The 23,193-nt window shown below is 47.7% G+C and overlaps 1 protein-coding gene across 3 annotated transcripts in view; it reads left to right on the top strand.

The window, feature by feature from the left end:
• The window catches only part of ITGB5 (integrin subunit beta 5), a 122,935-nt gene that overhangs the window by 78,352 nt on the left and 21,390 nt on the right, over positions 1 to 23,193 (top strand). For all 3 annotated transcript variants that reach the window (XR_005793323.1, XM_040484772.1, XM_040484771.1), the window contains 2 exons: positions 1,574 to 1,708; positions 10,634 to 11,063. Coding sequence is in view for 2 of the 3 variants with exons in the window: in XM_040484772.1 (XP_040340706.1) it covers positions 1,574 to 1,708; positions 10,634 to 11,063 (565 nt within the window). In the remaining variant the exon portion in view is untranslated. The remainder of the gene's footprint in view (positions 1 to 1,573; positions 1,709 to 10,633; positions 11,064 to 23,193) is intronic.

Below are 23,193 nucleotides of genomic sequence, written 5' to 3'. Positions count from 1 at the left end.
ACTATAGGCTCAGCAAAAAAAGAAAAGAAAGAAAAGAACCCCACGTGAGCAAGAGGAAGTTCTGTCTGCCATCTGTTCAATGCCATGTTCCCCAAAGTGCACCTGAGAAGGGGAGTGGGAGCCTGGAGGATCATCAGTTGATCTTGGGGTCCATGTGTGCTTTCGTCTCTCAGAATGTGTGCATCCTGTCATACTGAATGTATTTAGTGTATAAACAGATGTATTTTTTGTAAGATGTAGCCCCTAGACACAAGCTGGTTCATTTGGCTTCAGTCTCCAAAGGCATGTCCTTAGAGATTTGGCAAGTTTTTAAACTTGCAGGCATGCAGAAAATTGCACAAACTTGTCACAAACTAAATACACCTGAGTATCCAGGACCCAGGTCAAAAAACAGAATATTACTAACACCCCGAAACACCCGTTGTGCCCTATTCTTTTGCCATCCCCCAAGGGTAACCAATAATTTTTGCCTACTTTTAAATTTCATATAAATAGAACCGTACAAGTATGTATGCTTTTTGTGTCTGGCTTCTTTCAGGCAGTGTCCTACGATTCATCTATGTCATGGAATGTAGTCATGTTTCATTAATTGTTAGTGTATGGTGTTCTATACGAACACACCATAACTTGGTTTGCTAAAAGTCTGTTCTGCTGTTGATAGGCATTTGGGTAGTTCTGTTTTCTAACTATTATGAGACAGTGTTGCTATAAACATTCTCATACATATCTCTGGTCACTACATATCTCTGTTGGGTATAATACTACAATGAATTGGTAGATCTAAGGTTGGTCCAAACAGCAGTAGATACTGCCTAATGGTTTTCTAAAGGTTTTTGTACCAATTCACACTCAACACCAGCAGGGTGAGGGCTCCTATTGCTCTGCATTCTTTTCAACACTTGATATTTTTGGTCTTTTATTTTTTCTATTCTGATGGGTAATTCTGGCTTGATGTTGATTTCAGTCACCATCTTGAGAACATCACCCACATGTAAGATATGACTCTTTCAGAATGCAGTTCAAAACTCAGCACATGTAGCCCTCATCTACTGGAGGTGGGTGTGAGCATGGGGATTGGCGGGGTGGTTCCAGGAGAAAGTGCCTGCTGAACTGGTGTTGAAGGTTGACAAGATGCTAGTCAGGGAAAAAGAAGAGAGAAGGGCCACTGACCAGGGGAACACTCTCCCAGGCTCATGGAAAGGCCCACAGTCTAGAGAGCACATGGCAAGATTTGAGGAGCTGCATGTGCGAAGCTGAGTGGGGATGACAAGTGACTCTGGAATGGTGAGCAGAGTCAGAGCATCACCCCTGTGAAGTAGATAAAGTTACCATATGGCGGGTGGACCATTATCAACCTCTCTGAGCTCATGGAGGGAGATTTTGGGCCAGGTCTAGCAAGATGGTATACGTGTGGAGAGAAGGGAAAGGATGTGGGACCGGGAGTGAACCAAGCCCAACTTTCCTTGGCCTGAGACTCCTGAGTTAGAGATAGTCAAGTGGGCCTCAGAGAACCAGTGTGGAGAACTGCAGCCTTTACTAACTGGTTCTGGTTCCATTTTCTCTCTCTGTTCAGAGCATCCGGTCTAAAGTGGAGCTGTCTGTCTGGGATCAGCCTGAGGATCTTAATCTCTTCTTTACTGCTACCTGCCAGGATGGTATGTCCTACCCTGGCCAGAGGAAGTGTGAAGGCCTGAAGATTGGGGACACGGTAAGTTCTCACCCCCATTTATACCTGTTAGCATTGGTCATCATTCTTTGACTTCTGGTAACTTTTATGACTTATTAGAGTCCTTTAGGGGTTTATATTCTGTCTTCCAACTCAGCATAACATACTGGGGGACCTTCCTAGGCATGCTCTGTGTTGTGTGTTTAAGGTGCCAGGTGGATCTGGTCAGTCGACAGTGTTCAGTGCATCGCCACCTAAGGCTTCCTCAAGTTGACATTGTGCCCTTGGTGTTTTCAACCATTATTATTTTCATTTGACAGGGATGAAATCAGGTGGGCGCGTATGGGTGGGAATCTAAGAGAACTGGCCTTCCTTCCTAGTCCTCTGCAGCCTGCTCTGTGTCTCGGATAATCTGACCCTCCCTTTTCTCTTCTGCGAAGTATGAAGAAAGCCATCCATTTCTTCTGATTTGGTCACATGGAATGGATAACTCCACAGCGATGGAGGGCCTAGAAGCTCTGTGTGGGTTAAGTGGGTATAATTAAGAAATGTTGTATGTAAAGATATGTACCTATGTGCCAAGCCAAGGGCTTAAGGGAGGGGAGAATATATGGGTGATGAGAACAAAGAACAAACACAGGCACAGAGGCAGGCAGAGTGGTGATGGAGAGCTGTCCACACGTCTTCCAGAGCTTCCTGCTGCTTAGAAGCAGACCGTGGATCCTTTCCTTGCTATGTTGATAGTTTCATTGCTCAGAAAACAGAAAGGCAGTGAGAGAGTTCTCTTCCACACATAAAAGAATCTGACTAAAGCCAAAAAAATGGATAGGGACCTTGAAAATAGATGACCATATCTTTGGGGGGCACTAAGCACTAATGAAGGCCAAAGTGGATACACACACACTTACACCCAGGGCTCTAGGGGAAAGAGCTCTAAAAGTAGGTGTAGCCACATGTCTGGTTGAGCCTCCATATGGTCTTCTGGGCCTTTCCCACATGCCATGCCTGATCCTCTCCTTCCTTCCCCTTCACAGCAGCCCTCATTTATGACACACAGGTGGATGTCTCGCCTGTTCTAAGTCTTACAGTGGTGCCTCACCCTGTCAAAGGGAAAATTCAGAACATGGCATCAGTGTTGAGAAAGTGAAGGACTCTAAGTAACAACTCTTTTTCTAAAGCATGTTTTTTTCCAAGTTTATTTACAAAAAAAAAAGTGAAAGAGGTCCTAATCAGTTGTCAGATGATAAATCATTAAAAATTAAAAATGATTGTGGCATTTAACTCGGAGAGCACTCATAGAATAAGGTAACATTGCCGTACAAAAATCCTTCCATTCCCATCTTCCTAATTAGATGAATAAGTTTGTTTGTTTGGAGGTTGTGCTTTAATCTAGACCAATACAAAATTGGAATAGAATTGATCCCTGTCTTATTTAGCAATAAGTAATAATATATACATGGACTGTTTAGGTGGGGAAAGCGTCATCTCATTAAAGAGGCACTTCCAAGAAAATTTTATTTTTTAATACTTGTCAAATTTTGCAACATACTTATGTTGTTTTGATCAATCCAGATGATTGTCACAGGGTTTAGAGAGACAGCTATGAAAAACAGAAGGAGGTAGAGATAACCAGAGAAAATGACATGTAAGTGAGTTCTGTGGATCTGTGACTAGAATGCCTGGGGCAGTGTCAGGAAGGCGCAAGAATAACACATGAAAAACACCCAGCGAGGAACCCTTACTTGGAGAAATAGGTGCAGTGGGACAGAAGTGAGAGAGAGGACCCACAGCACACACACAAGACGCCTGGGGTTCAGGAAGGCTCTTGGCAATGTCTCATGACATCCTTATGGATAAGATAAATGATGTGAGTTGATGACAGCACAGTTAGGCAGATTTGTAGCTGAGTAAACTTGCTTCTGAGGAGTGTTCATAATGTCAGCTGGAGGGAAGACTTGAATGAGGTTCCAAATGTCTCTTATCTACTTGTGTTTTCTACTGGCTTGAGTGGAACTCACGAAAGACTGCTTATCAAGTATGAAAAGGTCACAGAACTAGAGAACACAGATTATCTTCGCTCCAGGAAAACCAAGACTTAAAATCATTTTCAAAATTCAGCAGTATTGAAATCACAGGACTGATATCTTGCATTTAGTTCAGACTATTAACAGGGTAGAGGAAACTTAGTTTGCTAGTAGTTTTTAAGATAAGGACCTGGCAGATTCTGATTCTCAAAGGCTTAATATGAATACACAATGCTGCTTAAAAAAAAAAAAAAAAAAAGCCATTGAGGTCATATTAACGGAAGTATTTTGAAACCCCAGAGATAATGGTTCCACTCTTCTTCGTGTGGGTAAGACTACATCTGGAGTTCTGTGCTCAGTTCTCTTTTTTTCAAAGAGCAAATGACAAGCAACTATCACAATGAATTGTCTAGAAACCAGGAAGGTCAAAGGAACTGGTGTTTTTTGATAATGACAGCATAAAGTTAGATTTCTTTTGGGATATGCAAGAAACTCAGGCAATTTACGCTGCCTTAAGCAAAAATCAGAAAATTGTTATGAGAATATTGGGGTCCCTCATGGGCCCAAGAGGGACATGCAGTTAGCCTTAGGAAAGACCAGGAACAAATTAGACTGTGAGTTAGCTCTGTGTTCCTCACCACTTCCCTGTGAGGAAGATACCATTATTTATATTGACAGATGAGAAAGACTCAGGCACAAAGAATTGAATTGCCCAGATTCCACTACCATAAGTAGCAAAGTGAAAATTCAAAGCTGGGGCTTTCTGGCTCTGATGCTGGTACCCTAGACCACCTTTCCCTGGCCTTTTAGTGCCTATGATTCTGTTCTGTCCTATCTGTTTCAAAGGGTTCATTTCGAAGCAAAGTACGATAACTAAGAATGGGGGCCCTCACACGGGGAACACAGTTTATCGAGTGCCTTTAGGCACCCAGTGCACACACCCCCTGGCTCAGGTGGGGGATGGGACACTGCACCCATTGCTGCTAGACTGAGATTTGGGAGTGTGACAACATGCCCGAGATCCCCCAGCTAGCAAGCAGTGGACTTGCCACTCAAACCAAGGTCATCTGACTAGTCCTCCTTATCATGGAGGGGATAACATGAGTACCACTCCGGGGGTTTATCATGGGCCCCGTTCTGCCGTAGGGATTTACTGCTGCTGCCTCTGCTTCTTGCAGCGCCTGTAAGGTAGACATTACTTCCCCACTTCATGTGAGAAAGACTGAGGCTCCAAGGGGGACCTGAGAAACTTGCCGGAAATCCTGCTGCTGTTGAACCCCAAACACCAGCAGTCGAAACTGAAGCTGCTGGTACCAAAGCCTGTGGTATACCTCACGCACTTTGGAAGAAAAAGCTTTCAAGGAAGCCCAAGGTGCCATCATTACCACTTACATACAGACACCGTGCTGTACAGATTTTGTTTTTTTGCCAGGATAGCTCAGAAACAGTAAGGACATTGTCCAGAAGAAAAAAAAAAAAAAAAAAAAAAAGATTTTTAAATGGCATTTTCTCGCAAACACAAAAAATCTCAGCTGTCTTGGGATGATTGGTAGAGCATCTGCGATAGAGAAAGAAGGGCGCTGCCTCCACACGGATGCCCTCGACGGCTCTTCCGCACGCGTGTCCCGGGAGCGTCCCCTTGACTCAGACGGAAGCCTGCCGTGGCAGCTCACCGCGCAGTGTTGTCTTCCGGTCCGGGAGGCCATGGTCACATGGCCCCTGGCTCTGCTGCAAGGGAGGTAGAGTTTTCATTTTCTGGGGATGAAGATGGACTGGCACCGAGCGGCAGCCACTCACCCGTCACAGCTGAACATGCTGCTGCCTGCGAGGGCCATGCTGGCCCACGAGAGGCTAGTTCTTTGAGGGCCCTGGAAGCAGTGGGGGCAGAGCTGGCGGCATAAGGTGCAGGGCCCAGTGCAAAATCAAAGCATGGGGTCCTTGTTCAAAAATGCAGAGTCTGAAGGTGACAACAGCAGAGGATTAAACGGCACAGGGCCCTTCGGAGTGTGGGGCCCTGGGAGTGCACAGACACAGGCCCGTGGAGCCGGCCCTGGCAGGGAATGAGGGGGCACTCCCTCAGCCACCTTTTTGCTGAAAGAGAGATGCATTTCTGCACTTCTGGCTGAGGCCAATCTGATTCTCTTAGCCTTGGGCCAGGAAGGCAAACTTCTGTCCCTCCTTCCAGACTGAGCTTTCTCTAGGGGGCTCACAGTTGGGCTTCAGCAACCAGGCCGGCTACTGAGTATGTGGGCACTTCCCTGCTCTAACATCTGTCTCAAGGACAAATCTGGCAGAGGAAATACACATGCAGATGAGGCAGCCCCATAGAGGGTGATGGGTGCGGCTATAAAAGCTCAGGAAGGTGTCACTGCAGCCCCGAGGAAGAAGGACCACATCACAGGGGTGCTGTTCGAGCTAAGAAGCATGAGTAGGGGTTTTCCAGGCATGGAGGGGGAGGAGTGGGCATGGCATGGTGAGCAGCAGGTGAGGCCCTGAGGCTGTGAACAAGCATTGCCCTTTTGTAGGAGGAAGCAGCTGAGGGGAGTGTTGGGGCCTGAGGAGAGGGTGGCTGGAGTGGAGGCTGCAGAGGCAGGCCCGGGCCATACGGGTAGGACAGATGTGCCAAGATGTCTGGTGTTATTTGGCAGCCGGGTGTTTTTCTTCAGTGCCATGATTTGGGAGCCCCATGGACAAGGTGGCAAATGGCAGGAGGTAGGCAGGAGTGTAGAGCGAGCAAGAAGGGCTCGGGGACTTACCCTAGGGAAGCGGGATTAGGGAAAGCACACAGGGAATAACTGTCATGGGGTACCTCTGGGTCTGGTCTGTGGATGAGGATGTGCCCCATGGGGTGCGTGTGTGGGATGCAGCCTTGGGATAGCTGGGTTCAGGTGGCAGCCAGGTGGGTCTCACCCCTGTAGCTAAAGCTTCCACAGGCAGGGACTCTGTGGTCACTTCCAACCAGAGGCCACGGTTTTGTGACTGTCCTGTGTTCTCTGGGTTAAGAGAGCTCTTCTGGACAAGAAGCAGGAAAGATGGCAGGGGATAAGGGACAAGGTCATCCTCAACGAGAAACACTCCTCAAATAAAATGTTGAAAGTGTCATCTCCAATAAGGTTCTCTTCTCCAGTGATTTCCGTGTTTTCTCTAATTTTCCTCCTCTGGTCCCAACACCAGCCAGTGCTGATGGAGTGGGCCCGGCCGCTGGGAGTTGATTTTCTCATGAACCGGCTTTGACAAATCAGTATGCAAGTGGCCAGCCGTGCAGCAAGCACTAACGCCCAGTACAAAGGACGCAGTGAGCCCATCACGGGCTTCCCACAGCATCCCCCTCTCCTGTCACCTCCTGTGGGGCTCTGTACCCCATGCCCGTGCCCAGCGCTTTGTTTCAGTGAGTTCCTGGTGGACTTGGCGTCTGTACAGCCCTGGGTTTGGTGGGTTTGGGGTGGGGGCTGGGCAGCCCTTTTGAAAGCGAGGGTCAGGCCAAGAGCCCTGTGGGGAAACCAGGAGCATCCCAATGAGGCTTCAATAACAAGACTGGATGGGAGGGAGGGCTGCTGTGTCCATGACCTTTCTCTGGAATCTCCGAGTGGGAGATGGAAAGTCTCAAGGAACTGGGGAGCTTTCGGTATCAGTTGAAGTCTGCGGTAATCAGGGAAAAGTCTCATTCCAGCTGCCTGACAGACTCTGGATTCCTTCCTGATCCCTCAGGGAATGGACTCTGAAAGGAGGTTAGCAGAACAGATTTACTTGTTCCTGAAATGCTTTTTATAGCCTTCCTGTGCCCGGCAGGACATGAGACCCCATGGCTGAATTAGAGTCATTCTCTGGTGATCAGGTGGCTGGCTGCACAGGCCCGACAGCTAGGACCTCGGTTAGACCACAACTTTAGCTGGGGAAGGTCACCGGGACCGCTTAAAGCCAGTCGTCCTGTGCTGCTGGCCAGGCGGACGGCATGTGAGCCTTTCTAAGTCCTGGGTGACTGGCTCCCTGCACTGATGCAGGGGCTCCCCTAGCGTCTGCACTTAGGCCCTGGAGAACACAGACACGCTGGTAAGACTGGGGAGATTTAATTCTCTCGTTACTTTGTCCCTTAATGCAGGCACGTTTCCCTAGGGGAAGGTTATGCTCACAGACGGACACTCCTCACCATCTTTCAGTAATTAAATCCCTTTGGCTTTTGGTCTGGGTTATTCCTCTGTAGCTTATTCCACTTCTGACCCACAGATGCCTTTGGGAGGCAAGGGCGTTTCACTTCTTAGGTCCCACACAATTGTAGCCCTCAGAAGTAGTAGCCTTGAGCAAGCCATGGCTTCTCTCTGAACGGAGGGATGCTCACCTCTGCATTCTCGATGGCCCCATGGGTGGCTTCGGTCAAGTACCCCCTCCCCCCACTTCCTATCTGTAGACTAGCACAAGGCAGGATGATTTGGAGACGCCTCTGGTCACCACCTTGGGGATCACCATCTAGTGGTCCCTGCAGTGAGCTGGGCCACCTCTCCCTCTGTCCCCAGATAAGGACACTGAACATCTGGCGCATTCCCCACTTCCAGGAAGTGATGTGCCAAGGAGAGCACAGGCCCGGTCCCACCCCCGCCAGCTGTGTGACCAGCATTAAGCTCCCTGACCCACCAACCCTGTTTCTTCTCTGGAAAGGGAATGGGTTAGTCCCTACTGTCTGCTGCTGGTTTGGCTATCCCAGAACCCTGTGATTCTGGCTAGTGGTCACCCTCCTCAGCTCACCTGTGATACCCCTTGGCTAACACTGATTCCTGGATGTCTGTTGTTGAGTCCCCTTGGAGCTGTGTGTGCCACCAAGTAGGACCTCTCTCTGGGGCCTGGAGTGCTGGGTCTGTCCTCCTGCTCAGTCTCACCTACCCCTACACTGGGGTGGCCCCACAGGTCCTAGAATCTGAGGGGAAGCCTTTTAGAATTATTAAAGACCCCAAAGTGATAGGGATCTGTAGAACATTTAGAAAAAACATGTTTTCGATGTTCTCTAAAAATATGCATTGTTACCTAAATAACAGTAAAACAAGTTATAGATGATTATTTATTTATTTATTTATTTAACTTTAAATGTGTACTTATTCATCTTTGGGGGGGGGGCGGGGAGATGAGTTGGGGAAGGGCAGAGAGAGAGGGAGAGAGAGAATCCCAAGCAGATTGCACTACCAGCACAGAGCCTGACGCAGGGCTCGAAGTCACGAACTGTGAGATCATAACCTGAATTGAAATCAGAGTCGATGCATAACCAACTAAGCCTAGATGACTTTTTAAAAATCAGTTTTAATCCAGCCCAAATAATAGAATTAAGAATAACAACAGCTAAAACTGGTTCCAACCCATTCTGAGCTTCAGAATGAACTGAGGAACCTTTTCAAAGATAGGGGCGCCTTGGGGCACCTGAGTGGCTCAGTCGGTTAGCGTCCAACTTCAGGTCATGATCTCCCGCTCTGTGAGTTCGAGCCCCGCGTCGGGCTCTGTGCTGACAGCTCAGAGCCTGGAGCCTGCTTCAGATTCTGTGTCTCCCTCTCTCTCTGGCCCAACCCTGTTCATGCTCTGTCTCTCTCTTTCTCAAAAATAAATGTTAAAAAAAAAAAAAAAAATAGTGGCGCCTGGGTGGCTCAGACGGTTAAGCGTCGGACTTCAGTTCAGGTCATGATGTCGCGGTCCATGAGTTTAAGCTCCGCGTCGGACTCTGTGCTGACAGCTCGGAGCCTGGAGCCTGCTTCGGATTCCGTGTCTCCCTCTCTCTCTGCCCCTCCCCTGCTCACGCTTTGTCTCTGTCTCAAAAATAAACGTGAAATGAGATGAAATAAAATAAAGACATTTGGCCAGATGCAGTGAGTCAGTTTCTGGAGTGGGCACAGGCCTCTGTCTGGTCAGAGAGTGCCACCGTTGAGAGGAGCGTTTCAGAGTAGTGTTTGGTCAGGGGGTGCCAGCTACCTGTCTGCGGACCCCACCTGTGCTGGGCTCTGAGCCAAGTGTTGGATGACTACCGCACATGGCTCCTTTCTCGGGGGGGGGGGGGGGGCGCGCGGGGCGGGGAGCCAGGCTCCGCCCCCTGGGAGAGCCAGGCTGCTGTGTCCTTGCCTTCCTCACACTGCAGCCCTGTGGGCAGCCAACAGGCATCTTTCCTGCACCGCTGTCTGCCACCTAGGACCACCTTGCTGCCTGTTTCCAGGGCAACCCATGAGAAGCTCAGGAGGTAGCGGCACTTCTCCTCATGCCTTGTTTAAAAAGAGAAATATTGTCCGTGTGTGTAGAGTGTTTCATCTGTGATGACTCTTGTTTATGACCTTGGGGCCGTGATCGTGAAAGACGCAGCTACGAGGACCAGCCAGAGGAGGAGCCTGGGTCGAGCGTGAGCGAGGCTTCAGGTGTTACCTGTGGGAAGACAGATACCCTGGAAGGGACCCAGGGTCATCCCATCCCCTCTCCAGCAGGAGAGGAAACCCTTCTGCAGAGGAGCAGGCAATCGGCCGGGGTCCGTGGACCTCCGTGCCCTGTGAGGTCAGGGAGCACTTCTAGCTCAGTGCCCGGCATGGAAGATGTGCTTAGCAAGTACTTGTTGACTGAGTGACTTCCACAATGGCCAGGGGAGAGGATAGGATACAGGTGAAATGCAGGAAGAACCGTGTGACCTGGAGTGAGTCTCTACCTTTCTGTGGAAGCCCGAAGTTTCCTCAGGGTCGTGCAGATTAAAAGATAACGTGCCCGTCAAACATGGGCGCGCCCGAGTGTTCTCGTCCTCGGTACAGTGAGGGCGCTTGGTGGCCTGGGGCCTCTTCCTCCTTGGGGCTCAGTGGAAACTCTGCATCAAGGACCTCGGGACGGGGGTGGGGGGAAGTTCCCTGGGTCCCCGGTGGGGTTAGGAGGCCGGTGCAGATACCCCAGAGCTCTTGACTGGCCACGCCACGTCCCCTCTCTTCTTTCTGCACAGGCGTCCTTCGAGGTGTCGGCGGAGGCCCGGAGCTGTCCAGGCAAGCACGCGGAGCACACGTTCACGCTGCGGCCAGTGGGGTTCCGGGACAGCCTGGAGGTGGGGGTCACCTACAGCTGCAGGTGCGGCTGCAGCACAGCGCTGGAGCCCGACAGCGCCAGATGCAGTGGGAACGGGACTTACGTCTGTGGCCTGTGCGACTGCAACCCCAGCTACCTGGGCACCAGGTGCGAGTGCCAGGAAGGGGAGAGCCAGAGTGGATACCAGAACCTGTGCCGGGAAGCAGAGGGCAAGCCCCTGTGCAGCGGGCGTGGGGAGTGCAGCTGCAACCAGTGCTCCTGCTTCGAGAGCGAGTTTGGCAAGATCTACGGGGCTTTCTGCCAGTGTGACAACTTTTCCTGTGCCAGAAACAGAGGGGTCCTCTGCTCAGGTAGGCATCCCGCAAGCACTGTAGTGCTGAGCCACGCCCGGGCACCACTGGGACATCCCCCACCCAAAGTGTGCCTTTTACTAACTGCCGCTGTCCTCCTGGGAGAAGGCGAGAGCAAGCCTTGCCTGCCACCAGGCTGGGGTGGAGACCAGTGTGTTGAACACAATGGCAGGAGAAAGACCAGCCAAGTGCATGTGGACTCTCAGGGTCACAGTGTGTGCTGTGAGTCATCCAGGACTTCTTGCACAGCATTCCTGATGGGTAGGTGTTCAGTCTCTTCTGGATTGCCTTCTGAGACAGGGAGCTCACTGGGGCCGGTAGTGGTTATTCCCTTGTTAGACATGGCATTCATCGCCTGTTGCTGCTCTGACAAATTTCTACAGACTTAGTGACTTAAAACAACACACATGCATTCCATTACTGTTCTGAAAGTCCGAAGTCCACAGTGGATACTAGTTAGCTAAAATTCAGGTGTCCGTGGGGCTGTATTCCTTTTAGAAGCTCCAGGGGAGAATCGGTTCCGTTGTGGTTCCCCACCCTGTTCCAGCTTCTAGAAGCTGTCTGCATTCCTTAGCTTGTAGCCCCTTCCTCCACTTTCAAAGCCAGCAGTGTGGCACCCAGATCTTTCTCTGAGTCTGACCTCTGCTTCGTTGTCGCATCTCTTTCTCTGACATCCCTGCCTCCCTCTTATAAGAAGCCTTGTGATTACAAGGCTAATCCTGGAGTCTCCCCATCTTAAGATCCTTGACTTCATCAAACTTGCAAAGTCCCTTTACCACTTAAGGTAACACAGACACGGGTTCTGGGATTGGGGCGCGGGCATCTTTGGGGGCCGTCATTCTGCCTCCCACAGACACAGTTTGCAAGTTTCTTTTGATTGAACAGAAGATTGTTTCTCAGTAATTTCTACTCACCGGTTCATGTTCTAGACCCCCTCTTCCATATGTCAGCCTGTCAAACATCTGAAAATTTCTTTACATTTCTCTGTGCTCTTTTCTTACCACAAAGACACCAAGGCTCCTCCTCCTCTGAGGACTCTAGCAGTTTGGTAAGTGCACTTCTCAGCATCGAGCGTGTTGTCATTTTGGGTAACGAGGGCTCGGCCCAGAGTTCCGCTGAACATTTCTGTGATCTGGACATTCCACTTCCATTAGCACATCCTAACAATATGTCCACTTTTTATTTTCTGTTAAACAATCACATGATACTGTTGAGGTGCTTTTTAACATTACTACCAAAAGTTGAAGGTTTTTAATTTTTTAAAGAAACTATGGCCAAGCCAAGTGTTTGTTGTCTCCTGTTTGAGCGCTTGAAGTTTTCAATCTAAGAATAAGACTTTCCATGGATTCCAGTGAAATTGCAATTGGCAGCTCCCATTCTGGAAGTTGCATTCTTATGAGATACTGTAGAATCGTGTCTCAGAGGGGTCACTCCATCCAAAACCATGCTGCCTGCAAATACAGTAAGTGGAACAATTTTAGGCAGGATCTTAGTTTCTTCTGCGGTGTATTCTGTTGTTTCTGTGATTCCTCCTTGCAAATGGTCTTACAGTTGGGAAGTACTGATTTGAAAGGAACTTTGAGTATAGTAGGGAAGAGAAAGCAGAAACATAGGAAGCAAACCAGAGCATATAAATGACCTGTCACTGTGGAAGAATGACCATCCCTCTGTGGAAGGAGCAGGTGCTGAGGGTGGCCTGGACATGGGTTAGCAGGTGAGGCCTCCTGGGATTTGATTTGGATCCCTGCTGCACGGTCAGCACATCAAATCCTAATTCTTCCACCCGTGACATTTCTCTAGGACATTCACATGCCCTGTACCTTCTGGAGCAATTCAAGTTGTGAACAGGATTAGGATTTGATGTGCTGACCGTGCAGCAGGGATCCACTCTTCCTCTGTCAAAGAGATGAGGGTCTGGGATCGCGACATGGTTCTATCTGTGTTAGCAGGAAAAGTGCTTAGGATCAGGCTGTCCTGGGTCTGAATCCAATAACACCACCTGCTGCTTGTGTCACTCTGGGCATAGAGCTCTTGCAAACGAGAGAGAATGTGAATAAAGCACCCAGTGCACAGCCTGGAACAAAAGGAGGGCTCAGTGACCACTGGCTGCTTTATGAGTCAGTGCCACCATCTCTGGTCGCTGCAGCCGCTGCCCAATGTGCAGAAGGGGCCAGCCTCCCCCTGTGAATCACCAGGCTTTGCCTAAGGAGTGCCAGCATGGCAGAATGGACCTTGCTTCCCTTTAGCAGCACCATAAAAGCCCCAAGGAGCCTGGCAGTGTCCGTAACTGGCTTTTAGCAGCATTTTTTCTTTTTTCAAACTTTCACAACCATTCTCATGAAACTGTCTCTCCTTCAGGAGCCAGAAACAATCCCCTGATATGTCTTTACGCAGAAGGCTGCTTGTGTCCACATTGCCTGGGAGCAAGGGCTTCTAAGCCAGATGACACGTGCCAATTCCATCCCCGTAGTTTCTCAGCCTACTGACGGGTTGTCTTGTACTTCTGGTTTCCTGTCTTAAAATAGCTCACAACCCATTGTTTCTACATTATTTTGAACTTTGAAGGAGAAGACACAGAGGAAGGACCTGGCCTGGTGCTAGTTAGGAGAGGGGCCCAGCATGCAGTAGATGCCTCCTCTCCCCCTCCCCCCCCCCCGACAGATGTTAACATTTCTTTGCATACAGTGCAGAGTCTGGGTGTGCAGGGCGGGTGTGAGTGAGGTGTGAGTGGCCTCAGCATGGAAAACTTGTCATTTTGGAAGCAGGAGTATTATGTAGTTGAGAGAGTACGCAGCTGTTTTGTCCAACCACCGGAATGCACAGTTCTGAGTTAAGCTTGCATTTCAGAATTCTGCCCGGGTGCTGTTTCTCTCTGCCTCCCTTCACCCCATACAATCCTACAGTATTGAGAGACTCTCCCTGGGTAGAGAACAGGCAGATTCTTGAAGCTCTCAAGGCTCCCACATGCATGATGTCTCAGGCCACTGACTTCTTAAGATGTTTTCCACCCCCATTGGAAAAGCCATACACATTCATTAAAGAGAATGTGAAAAATAATTCTGTCGATAGATGTGCTGGCTGTCCTTGCTGTCTGCATCCATCTTGGTCACCGGGATTAATTTGGAACATCTGGTGACCCAGACAAGGAACTCCTTCCTCCCTTACTAGTTAACGTACATCCTTTGTGAAACTGTGCGCTTGGTCAGATAGCTGGAGAATTCTTAGGTTTAGAAGAGTAGAAAAAAATTAAATAAATTGTTTATAATTCCTTCACTCATACTTGGAGAGGTCAGTCAGTATCTTTCCTTCTAAACTTGTTTTCTAAGTTAGTATGTGTGTGTCTGTGTACAATTTTGTGTTGTGCTTTTCTCGGGTAATACATCCTGAGACGTACTTAAAGTTGCATGACTTTCATACCTCATTGATTAGAACATTTTGAGTCTCTTTCCATTGCATCCCCAATTACCCTCTATACCCGTTCACTTTAAAAGCAACAACTAAGTTGAAACGTGAAGCCATCCAAGTCTTCCTGGGGAAAACAGTTTCTGGAATGAGGTCATTGTTGTGTTTGGTTATTTGGTAAGGACTTAAAACTGAGCCCAGCTCCAGGCAGGACTCACTCCTGCACATCCATGTAGCACCCCACTCGTCTTTCCTTGTCTCTCGAACACTGCTGCTGTCTCGGGAAGGCAGCCGTGACTGGGTGGGTGATGGGTTCCGTTCCCCAGTTCCTTGGCACCCATGATCAGCTTGGAACTCCCGCCTGGAACTGTGTCCATTGGTTTCAAGCTCTTAGACTGCTGTTATATTTGGGGTTTTTGTGGGAGAGAAGTCTGTTTCCCAGCAGCCGCTCTGGTCTTGAAGGTGCTGACTCAGAGGCTCATGAGCAGCTGACTTCAGCGTTCTCCCACAGTCCTTCCCGCCCCTTTCCCTGCAGCCTGCCCGCAAGGGGCTGTGTGGTTGTGGTCTGTCTTCAGACTGGGGGGGGGGGGGGCTCAGGCAGGGAGCCAGGGCCAGGCTCGGTGGGGACATCCTAGAGAAGCTCCTTCCACTTCTCTCTGGCCTTTTTGTCTATCCTTGTCTCGTTGTCTGCCCTACCCCCAGAGAGGACCGAGTGGGGAATGCAAGACAGTACAAGTTTGTAATGTGTCATTCAGCATAAAAGTTGGTAGTGAAGCAAATCAGACTAAGGTTTGGAAGCGGTGACTTTTGGGACCATTGTCATGGGAATGCCATGTGTGCGTGTTGTGTTTCTCTCTGGTTTCTAGAGGCAACATAACCTAGGGGATGGTTCTGTCCACAAACGGTCCCTGTGTGTGCAAAGGGAGCTTTATGGAGCCACCGTGAGGTTTCTATTCTTCTGAGTCTCGTAAAGTGTTGACCCTTCAGAGTCCCTCCCCCAGTGGAATAGAAGAAGTAGGACATGGTCTGTTTAGTTTTTTGTTTTGTTTTGTTTTGTTTTGTTTTTTTAATGTTTATTTATTTTTGAGAGAGAGACAGACAGACAAAGCATGAGCAGGGGAGGAGCAGAAAGAGAGACCTAGAATCCCAAGCAGGCTTCAGGCTCCAAGCTGTCAACACAGAGCCCGATGCGGGGCTTGAACTCACAAACCACGAGATCATGACCTGAGCCGAAGTCAGATGCTTAACCGACTGAGCCACCCAGGCGCCCCTGTTTAGTTGTTTTTAATGTAGTAAAAGATTATTGCTCAAACTTTGTTGTTCTTTGTTGGTTTCTATACCCAAACAGTGCATGTCCTGGGACTTGAGTTACTTCTTTGTGGTAAACTGTTGAAATCAGTCTCCACATGGAAGATTTCAGCACTCTCTGTGCCTTGGATGACTGCCCTGGGGTGCAGTGAATAGCTTGCTAATTAATGGTCAGCCTACTTCTTGGGTTTCATATATTGAGAAAATTTAAATCAAATAGGATAGGGAATTTTGAACAGAGCCCTTTAGGTCTTCTGACTGTGAGATCCCAAAAGTACCTCTAAGTAAGATCTCAAATATTTTACTTCCTCTAATAGGCTTTTTGGCCAGGTTATACATACATATATACATATATTTATGTTTTTTTTTCCATACAGATTTTTATATAGATATAAAAATTCTTTAATGTGTGGCAGGCAGTTAGAGATTAAGGGACATCTGTGGTTCTCTCTCAAACATAAAAAAAAAATGGGAGAGTGACAATGGTGGCATCCTTTTAGTGGTCAGAGCCAGCATCTAAACGCTGGGGCTGGGGCTGGGCTGATGGCTTCCAGAAGGCTTCACAAGGCTGTGTGAAACCTCTCCAGTTAAAAACACCTCTGACATTAAGGCCTGGTTCTAGACTTCTTGATTCTTGCCAAATGAAACACCTCGTTTGGCAACAATTATCCAGCTATGTTCATAACAATATTTCTCACCGTATTTATGCTGTTTTCTTCAGAAATGTAATTTTCACACTCACGGTAAGTATCCCAGTGCCGTTCCTGGGTCTGTGGTCACGGTACTTTCTGCCACTGCATTGCAATTTGCATAGATCATAAATGGCTTGTTATAAAACCGAATCGAATGTGGCTGCACAACAGAGGCCTCAAAAAGTACCTTTTGAATGAACCATGATTTGACATCTTGAATTTTCCAAGAAAGGGGCCTCTTGGTGGGATTACTACCCCTATAGAGCCTCAGGTGAGAGAGCCTAGAAAATTCTTCAGGTTTTTGCATGTATATTAATCTCTTCTTAGTTTGTTGATGGTTACGTGGGTACTACTTGCAAATATAAAAATGCAAAATATATACATTTTCTAGAGAAAGGGCCTCTTGTCCCCACAGGAATGTCCTGCATAGCAGTTTCCCTTATTTGCTATTACATAAATCCTAATTATGCACATGACAGCAGAAGTTAAGAGGGTCCTATTCCATTGTGGAGCACTCAGAATACGGTGGCTCTAAGAGCAGAATTTGTTACAGGATTCTTCAATAATTATGATCATAAGGAATGACATACCCCTAATTAGTAAAGACACTTCCATTTACCGGTCCATGTTCAAATCTGGATTCTAAACCCGGCCCTGCCCCTTTCTACTTCTGTGACCTTGGACTCTTCACTTACCCTCCCTGACAGATTTTCTTTCTTTCTTTTTTTTTCTTTTTTTTTTTTTTTTTTTGTAAGTTTTTACTTAAACTCCAATTAGATGTTACCATCTAATTACAGTGTAATATTAGTTTCAGGTGTACAATACAGCAATTCAACAATTCTAAACATCATCCAGTGCTCATCACAACAAGTGCCCTCCTTAATCCCCATCGCCTATTTCCCCCATCTCCCCACCCACCCCACTTCTGGTAACCAACAGCTTTTGACAGGTTTTCTTATCTGTCAAATACCCCAGAGGGTTGTGAGCATCAAATGGAACAATGTCCATAAATCTCCTTGAACACTGCCTCACATTGGGGGTTTGAGTAAATGTCACTACCTAGCCTCCCCCGTGCACCCCTTCTTGGAGGCACGTCTTCTTGCATAGAGATAAGCATCAGAGACATTCATAGCATCAGAACAGGTCAGTTTCAGAAGTTCATTTCATGATCAAGAATTTAGTAAGAATTCCATCTGTATCCAGATACTGCCCAAGTTCACTTGAAAGACACAAAGGGACCCACATTTAGGGCCTAGTCCTATCACGAAACAGTGCATGAACCAGGTGCACTGAGCTGCTCTCCCCAGGGTCAGCCAGCTTCTTGCAGCTTGTGATTGGAGAGAGTTCTTTGGGAAAACCAGAGTGTAGCAAGTACCCGATGTTAGTGCAGCTGCAGATGCAGAAACCGTGATCTCTGCCTGAGGGTCATCTTGTTTTAGGTGAGTGGCTGATTCCGTCTCCTGCAGTAAGAGCTCTCTGAGCACTGTTCACCTGCCAGGGCTGTGCTTTGAGCCAGGGTCACAGCTGGGGCTGCTTGCAGTCTTGAATTAATATCTAAATGTTTGTTACCCCTAGACTTTTCCACTTCTCAGAAACTTTCTGAGACTGAGGAATGAGGATATGAGTCATTCGCACTTCTACCTTGACCATCCGACTTTATGAGATCTTGAAAGACAAGGGAGAGAGTATTGGGAGACTGGGTTGAGAACCTGCCTTGTTCCATGCTCTGAGCTCAGCTCTGGGTGGAGTTTTCTTGCTGCCCTTGCTCCCTGCTCAGATCCTGTTTCTGCAAAGATCTTAAGCAACAGTCCACCAGTGATTCTGAAAAATGGACCATCCTAAGCATTGGATCTTACCTCACTGCCCTTCTCTTGCTAGTTAGAAAGGGAAATGTGCAAGCATAGCCCCTGTGGTGAAGAACCCATACATGCCTTTGAACTTCAGGACTGGTCCTTAAGGGCATGACACTTGGCTTGTGAAAGAGATCATGAAACTTAAAAAGGAAAGGAAAATCCTAGAAAGGCCATGAGAATGCCCAAGATAAGATCTTAGTCATGTATAGGTTTGGGTGGCATTAGTTTTTTGATATTATAGGATAACACAGTAGGCAATTTTCCATTCTTAGTTAAATTGAGAACTATACGATCTCCAGTATTGGTTTCATTTCTTCAATGTTGAGCCCTGGCTTTGAGTTTGATCTCAACTTGGAAACTGTGACATACTGATTATAGGCCTCTGCTGCTCAGTGCCTCTGGTGGGGTGGGGTGGAATTGGAAGGAGTAGCCCTGTTTTCCTTTGGGATGAGCGTCCATGACTCTATGAAAACTGACCTAAGAGCCCCACCCAGATTCTAATACTCCCCGGTGTCTGGAAACTGCTCTGAGTAAGTCTGACCTGTTGCACCTTTGGCTTCCCCTGTCTGGGACACCTGCCGGTCACCCTGGGACCCAGAAGAGGGGACCTCCAATCACTCCAGCCCACAACCACCATGTCTTGATCAGGTGACCCCACCATTCCTAAGCTAAAGGAATATCCTTCCCATGTTGGTATGTTATTTGACACAACATTGATCTTTAGTAATAGGCAAATGTAATAATATAAGGAACATCTATTTTAATGCCCTTTTCACTATATTGAGGTGGTTTCCTTGGAAACAAACTGAGGCTCATTTGTTAGTATTTTGCGCTCATAATGAGCAAGCACTTAATAGTAAGATTATTTGTGTCTTGTGCCTTTGCTAATAGCATCTGTCACACACAGTGGGTTGACATTTTACTACCTGCTTGACTGTGTACATTTGGGGAAACTGAGACTCAGAACCTGGACTAAAGCTTGCTGGGATTCTTGGTTATAGATTCAGACCAGGAGAACCTTGCAAGTAAATAGTTACCTCATTTCTACCAAATTTTACTTATTTTGATTAGCTTGAGGCCCTTCCCAAATCTCTGAATTACCAATCCAGTTTTCTCTGCCACCACCCAAGCATTGAGCCCGCATTTTCCAAGTCTTACCTAATAAGTGCTCTTTATTTCAGTCAAAATTTTAGGAAACATTTAGTGTCTGTTTTCCTAAGTGAGTGAGTGTCTGGGTTACGTAAGGACATATCAGATACAGCAGACCAGGCTGAAGGACACACATGGACCAAGGGATAGGCTGAGGTAGCTGTCCTTTTCTGACTATTATTTGATGGAAGGCAGAGTGTTCCTCTTCATATTCAGTGGGTGTCTGGCTGTTGTTATTGGTTATGCTAAACCCACTTTCCTTAAATGAACCTTTGTGGGCCTGTTCTAATTTATAAAATGCTTTTGACATGAGTGATGTCATTAAGTTGTTGTTACTCTACCAGGCGATTGATGTGGCTGTTACTGACCTGACCCAAGTGGAGGAGGCTGTGGCCGAGAAGATTGGCACGTTGGCCACACTCCCCACCAATGGTTGGCCCGAAGCCTTGACCCAATAAAAGCCCACCTTTCCTAACTCTAGGGGAGCGCTCTTCTCTTCTCTGGGCAGCTGCTTCCTGCCATCTTGTGGCTTAGCTGGGCTCCTGGCAGCCAAGCTTCAACGTGGCCCACTCATGTGACATTCCAAACCAGCTCTGTCCATTAAGAGTGCTGCACCCAGCTCTGAACAGTGGCCAGCTGAGGGTGGAACATGGCAGGTGTTAACCAACCACAACAACACGATGGTTTTCCAGGTTGAAAATAGTAACTCTCCCATCCTGTTGCAGTGACCAAGGGTAGTGAACTTATATCTCTCCGGATGTGGTTGGCATTCCCCCAGAAGTGCCTGCCAGGTGGATTGGGCAGGTTAAGCCAAACTGAAGATGTTGATCTGAGAAACCTCGGTTTCTTTTGGCCACAGGCCCTCTGTTTTTCTTTCTGAGTCAGCATTCCTTAGGGTCCTGTGAGGACTGTGGTTCATCTCACTTAGCTGTTTATAGATTTTTTTGAGACTGGAAAGATGAGTTCCTTAAAGAACACAGATTTTGCCCTCTTGTGTCCATTGCTTGAATCTCCTGTGATCGATAGACTTGGGTCAGAGACCAAGTCCTTTCTTTGCTGCCCTCATGTGAAATGCAATAGTAATTTGAGGGGCTCGGCAGCAGGGCCTCAGCATTGAGAAATCAGGTGTGAGGACAAGAAAGGCAAAGGCATCCTTTGGGAGGACTGTTCCCTTTGACAGTGGAGTCTTAGCTTTCTAGCCAGTGCTGTCATCTCCGAAAGGAATGTTGAGGTTTGGAGAAGCTTAGCTTAAAGCAACATCACCTTATTTGTTTAGTGGTCATCATATTTTGCTGCTCAGATACAACATGAATGCAACATATGGTTCGGCAGATGAAGGCAAAGGGCGAGAGGCTTGTTGGAGCATTGACTTTTGGGAAGCACCATCAGTTGACCTTGTCAGGGCTGGTTCATTAGCACTAAGCCAAAGACAGAGGAGTGGTTGGCCTTGAGACTGACGATGCATCATTGTTCACATGTCTGAAGGACATTTTTTTTGCTGGAGAAATCTGAACAATACGCAAGAGCAATAGCGGGGTGCAAAGCTTGTGCTGCTGGACTATAACCTTGACCTGCCAAAGGAAAGAGAATTCTTAACCATTTTTTCCTCATGGTATTTTAAGTCTCTGGATTTCTTGGGCACGTGTTAAGAATTTGAAATACCTCAAGAATCCTATTTAAGTTCATAAGCCTCAATAATGCTTCTGTTCCCTTTCTAATTTACAGCTTTGGATATCTTCCTCCAGAGCTTCAGGTTTGTGCTGATGATATTCTCAGCCTCCAGCCCATGTTCTGAGCATCCACTGTGGGCTTGACGATTCTAGGCATTGGACAAAGAAAAATAAAATGCCATCTTTGGTTTTGTTTGGGTTTGCTGACTAATGGGTTGAAGCAAACGAGTAAACAAACAGATATATCCGTGTGATAATTGATTTTATATTTAAGCTTTCCTCTTAACTAAACCTCCCATCAGCTTTTGAGCATGCTCAGGTCTCTTCGTTCTAGAAAAAAATAAAGAGAAACCCTCAGCCTCCTACCCATTCACTGTCCCCTTCTTTCCTCTGTATTCACAGCTATATTTCTGACATTTGTCTCCACCCAGTCAGCCTTAACCTCAGTCCATAGGTCTTCCCAGATCCTTAATGGCCTTGTGCTGCTACATCTCATAGACGTTTTTTTAGCTCTTGACTTTTCTGGAACAGTTGACACTGTTGACCACCCCTACCTTGAAATCCTCTCTCTCCACGTTCAGCCTTTGGCCGTCTCCTTTGGCGTCTCCTTTGCGGGATCCTTCACCTCTAGCAACCCACTCAATGCTGGCTTGTCCACTTGTCCAAGGCATGGCCTGGATGTCCCTTCCCAACACTCTCTCTTGGGAATCTCATCACACCCACACCTTCCATTGCTCAGACCTGCTGCTGAGCTCCCTCCACCACTTGCCTTCTTGACATCTCCAGTGGGTGTCTTCAGTACACCTCAGTCTCAAGATGGCTCAAACTGATCTCATGATCTTCCTCCCAGCCGTGGTTCTCTTCTGATTCTCCTTATCTCTCCTTTGATCTGTTTGCATAAGCCAAAAACCTAGGAATCATCCTTTTCCCACCTTCTCCTCAACGCCTACATCCCATATGCTACCAGGTTGTCCACTGACCTCTTATTTCTTTGAAATTCAACTCCTTGACCACCATCCTGGTCTATCTGTTCTCCACACCACAAGGCGATTGTTGCAAAACCAAAACATGCTGATGTTCATCACCTCATAGAGGCTGCACGTATGTGGGGATGGCCAGAACCTGGGGTGCCTTGGAAAGCAGGGACAGCTGAAGAGACTCACGGGGTAGCCTGGGATGTTGCACCACAAAGTAGAGACGTAGAAGCTATGCTGTAGGTGATGAGAAGCCATGGAAGGGCTTTATGCAAGAGCATCATCACGTAGTTTATATTTTAGAGAAACGCTGTGGAGCCCAGGTGGAAACTGACTTGGGGGGGGGAGACAGATCATGGAATGGGAAGGCAGCCAGGAGGATGCTGCGGCATCCAGGTGAGGCTTGTGGCTTACCTCAAGTGATAGGAGTCTATTGTCAGGCCATTTAGGGCCTAAGGGATAAATTCAAACTCCTTAGTCTAACACTCAGGCCTCCTTCCTCCATAATCTCCTTCCTTCCCTCCCTTTTACCGTCTACTTGTCCATTCATTCATATATATGTACATGCAATAGGCCTGTATCTATTTCCACACCCTCACTTCCCATCTTAGTAGACCTCTCCTTTTTTTCTTTTTTTTTTTAATCTTTATTTATTTTTGAGAGAGACAGAACATGAGCAGAGGAGGAGCAGAGAGAGAGAGAGAGAGGGAGAGAGGGAGACACAGAACCCAAAATAGGCTCCAGGCTCTGAGCTATCAGCACAGAGCCCAACGGAGGGCTCAAACTCAGGAACAGCGAGATCATGACCTGAGCTAAAGTCTTGATGCTCAACCGACTGAGCCACCCAGGCTCCCCAAAACCTCTCCTCTTCATTGTTTTTTAAATTTTTTTCGTAACGTTGTATTTATTTTTGAGACAGGGAGAGACAGAGCGTGAACAGGGGAGGGTCAGAGAGAGGGAGACACAGAATCTGAAATAGGCTCCAGGCTCTGAGCTGTCAGCACAGAGCCCGACGCGGGGCTCGAACTCACAGAGCGCGAGATCATGACCTGAGCCGAAGTCGGCCGCTCAACTGACTGAGC

Source organism: Herpailurus yagouaroundi, unplaced genomic scaffold (assembly GCF_014898765.1).
Source record: "Herpailurus yagouaroundi ecotype Mexico unplaced genomic scaffold, PumYag 162, whole genome shotgun sequence".
Lineage (NCBI taxonomy): Eukaryota > Metazoa > Chordata > Mammalia > Carnivora > Felidae > Herpailurus > Herpailurus yagouaroundi.
Note: the sequence above shows the minus strand (reverse complement) of the source record. Positions and strands in the feature narration are given on the sequence as shown.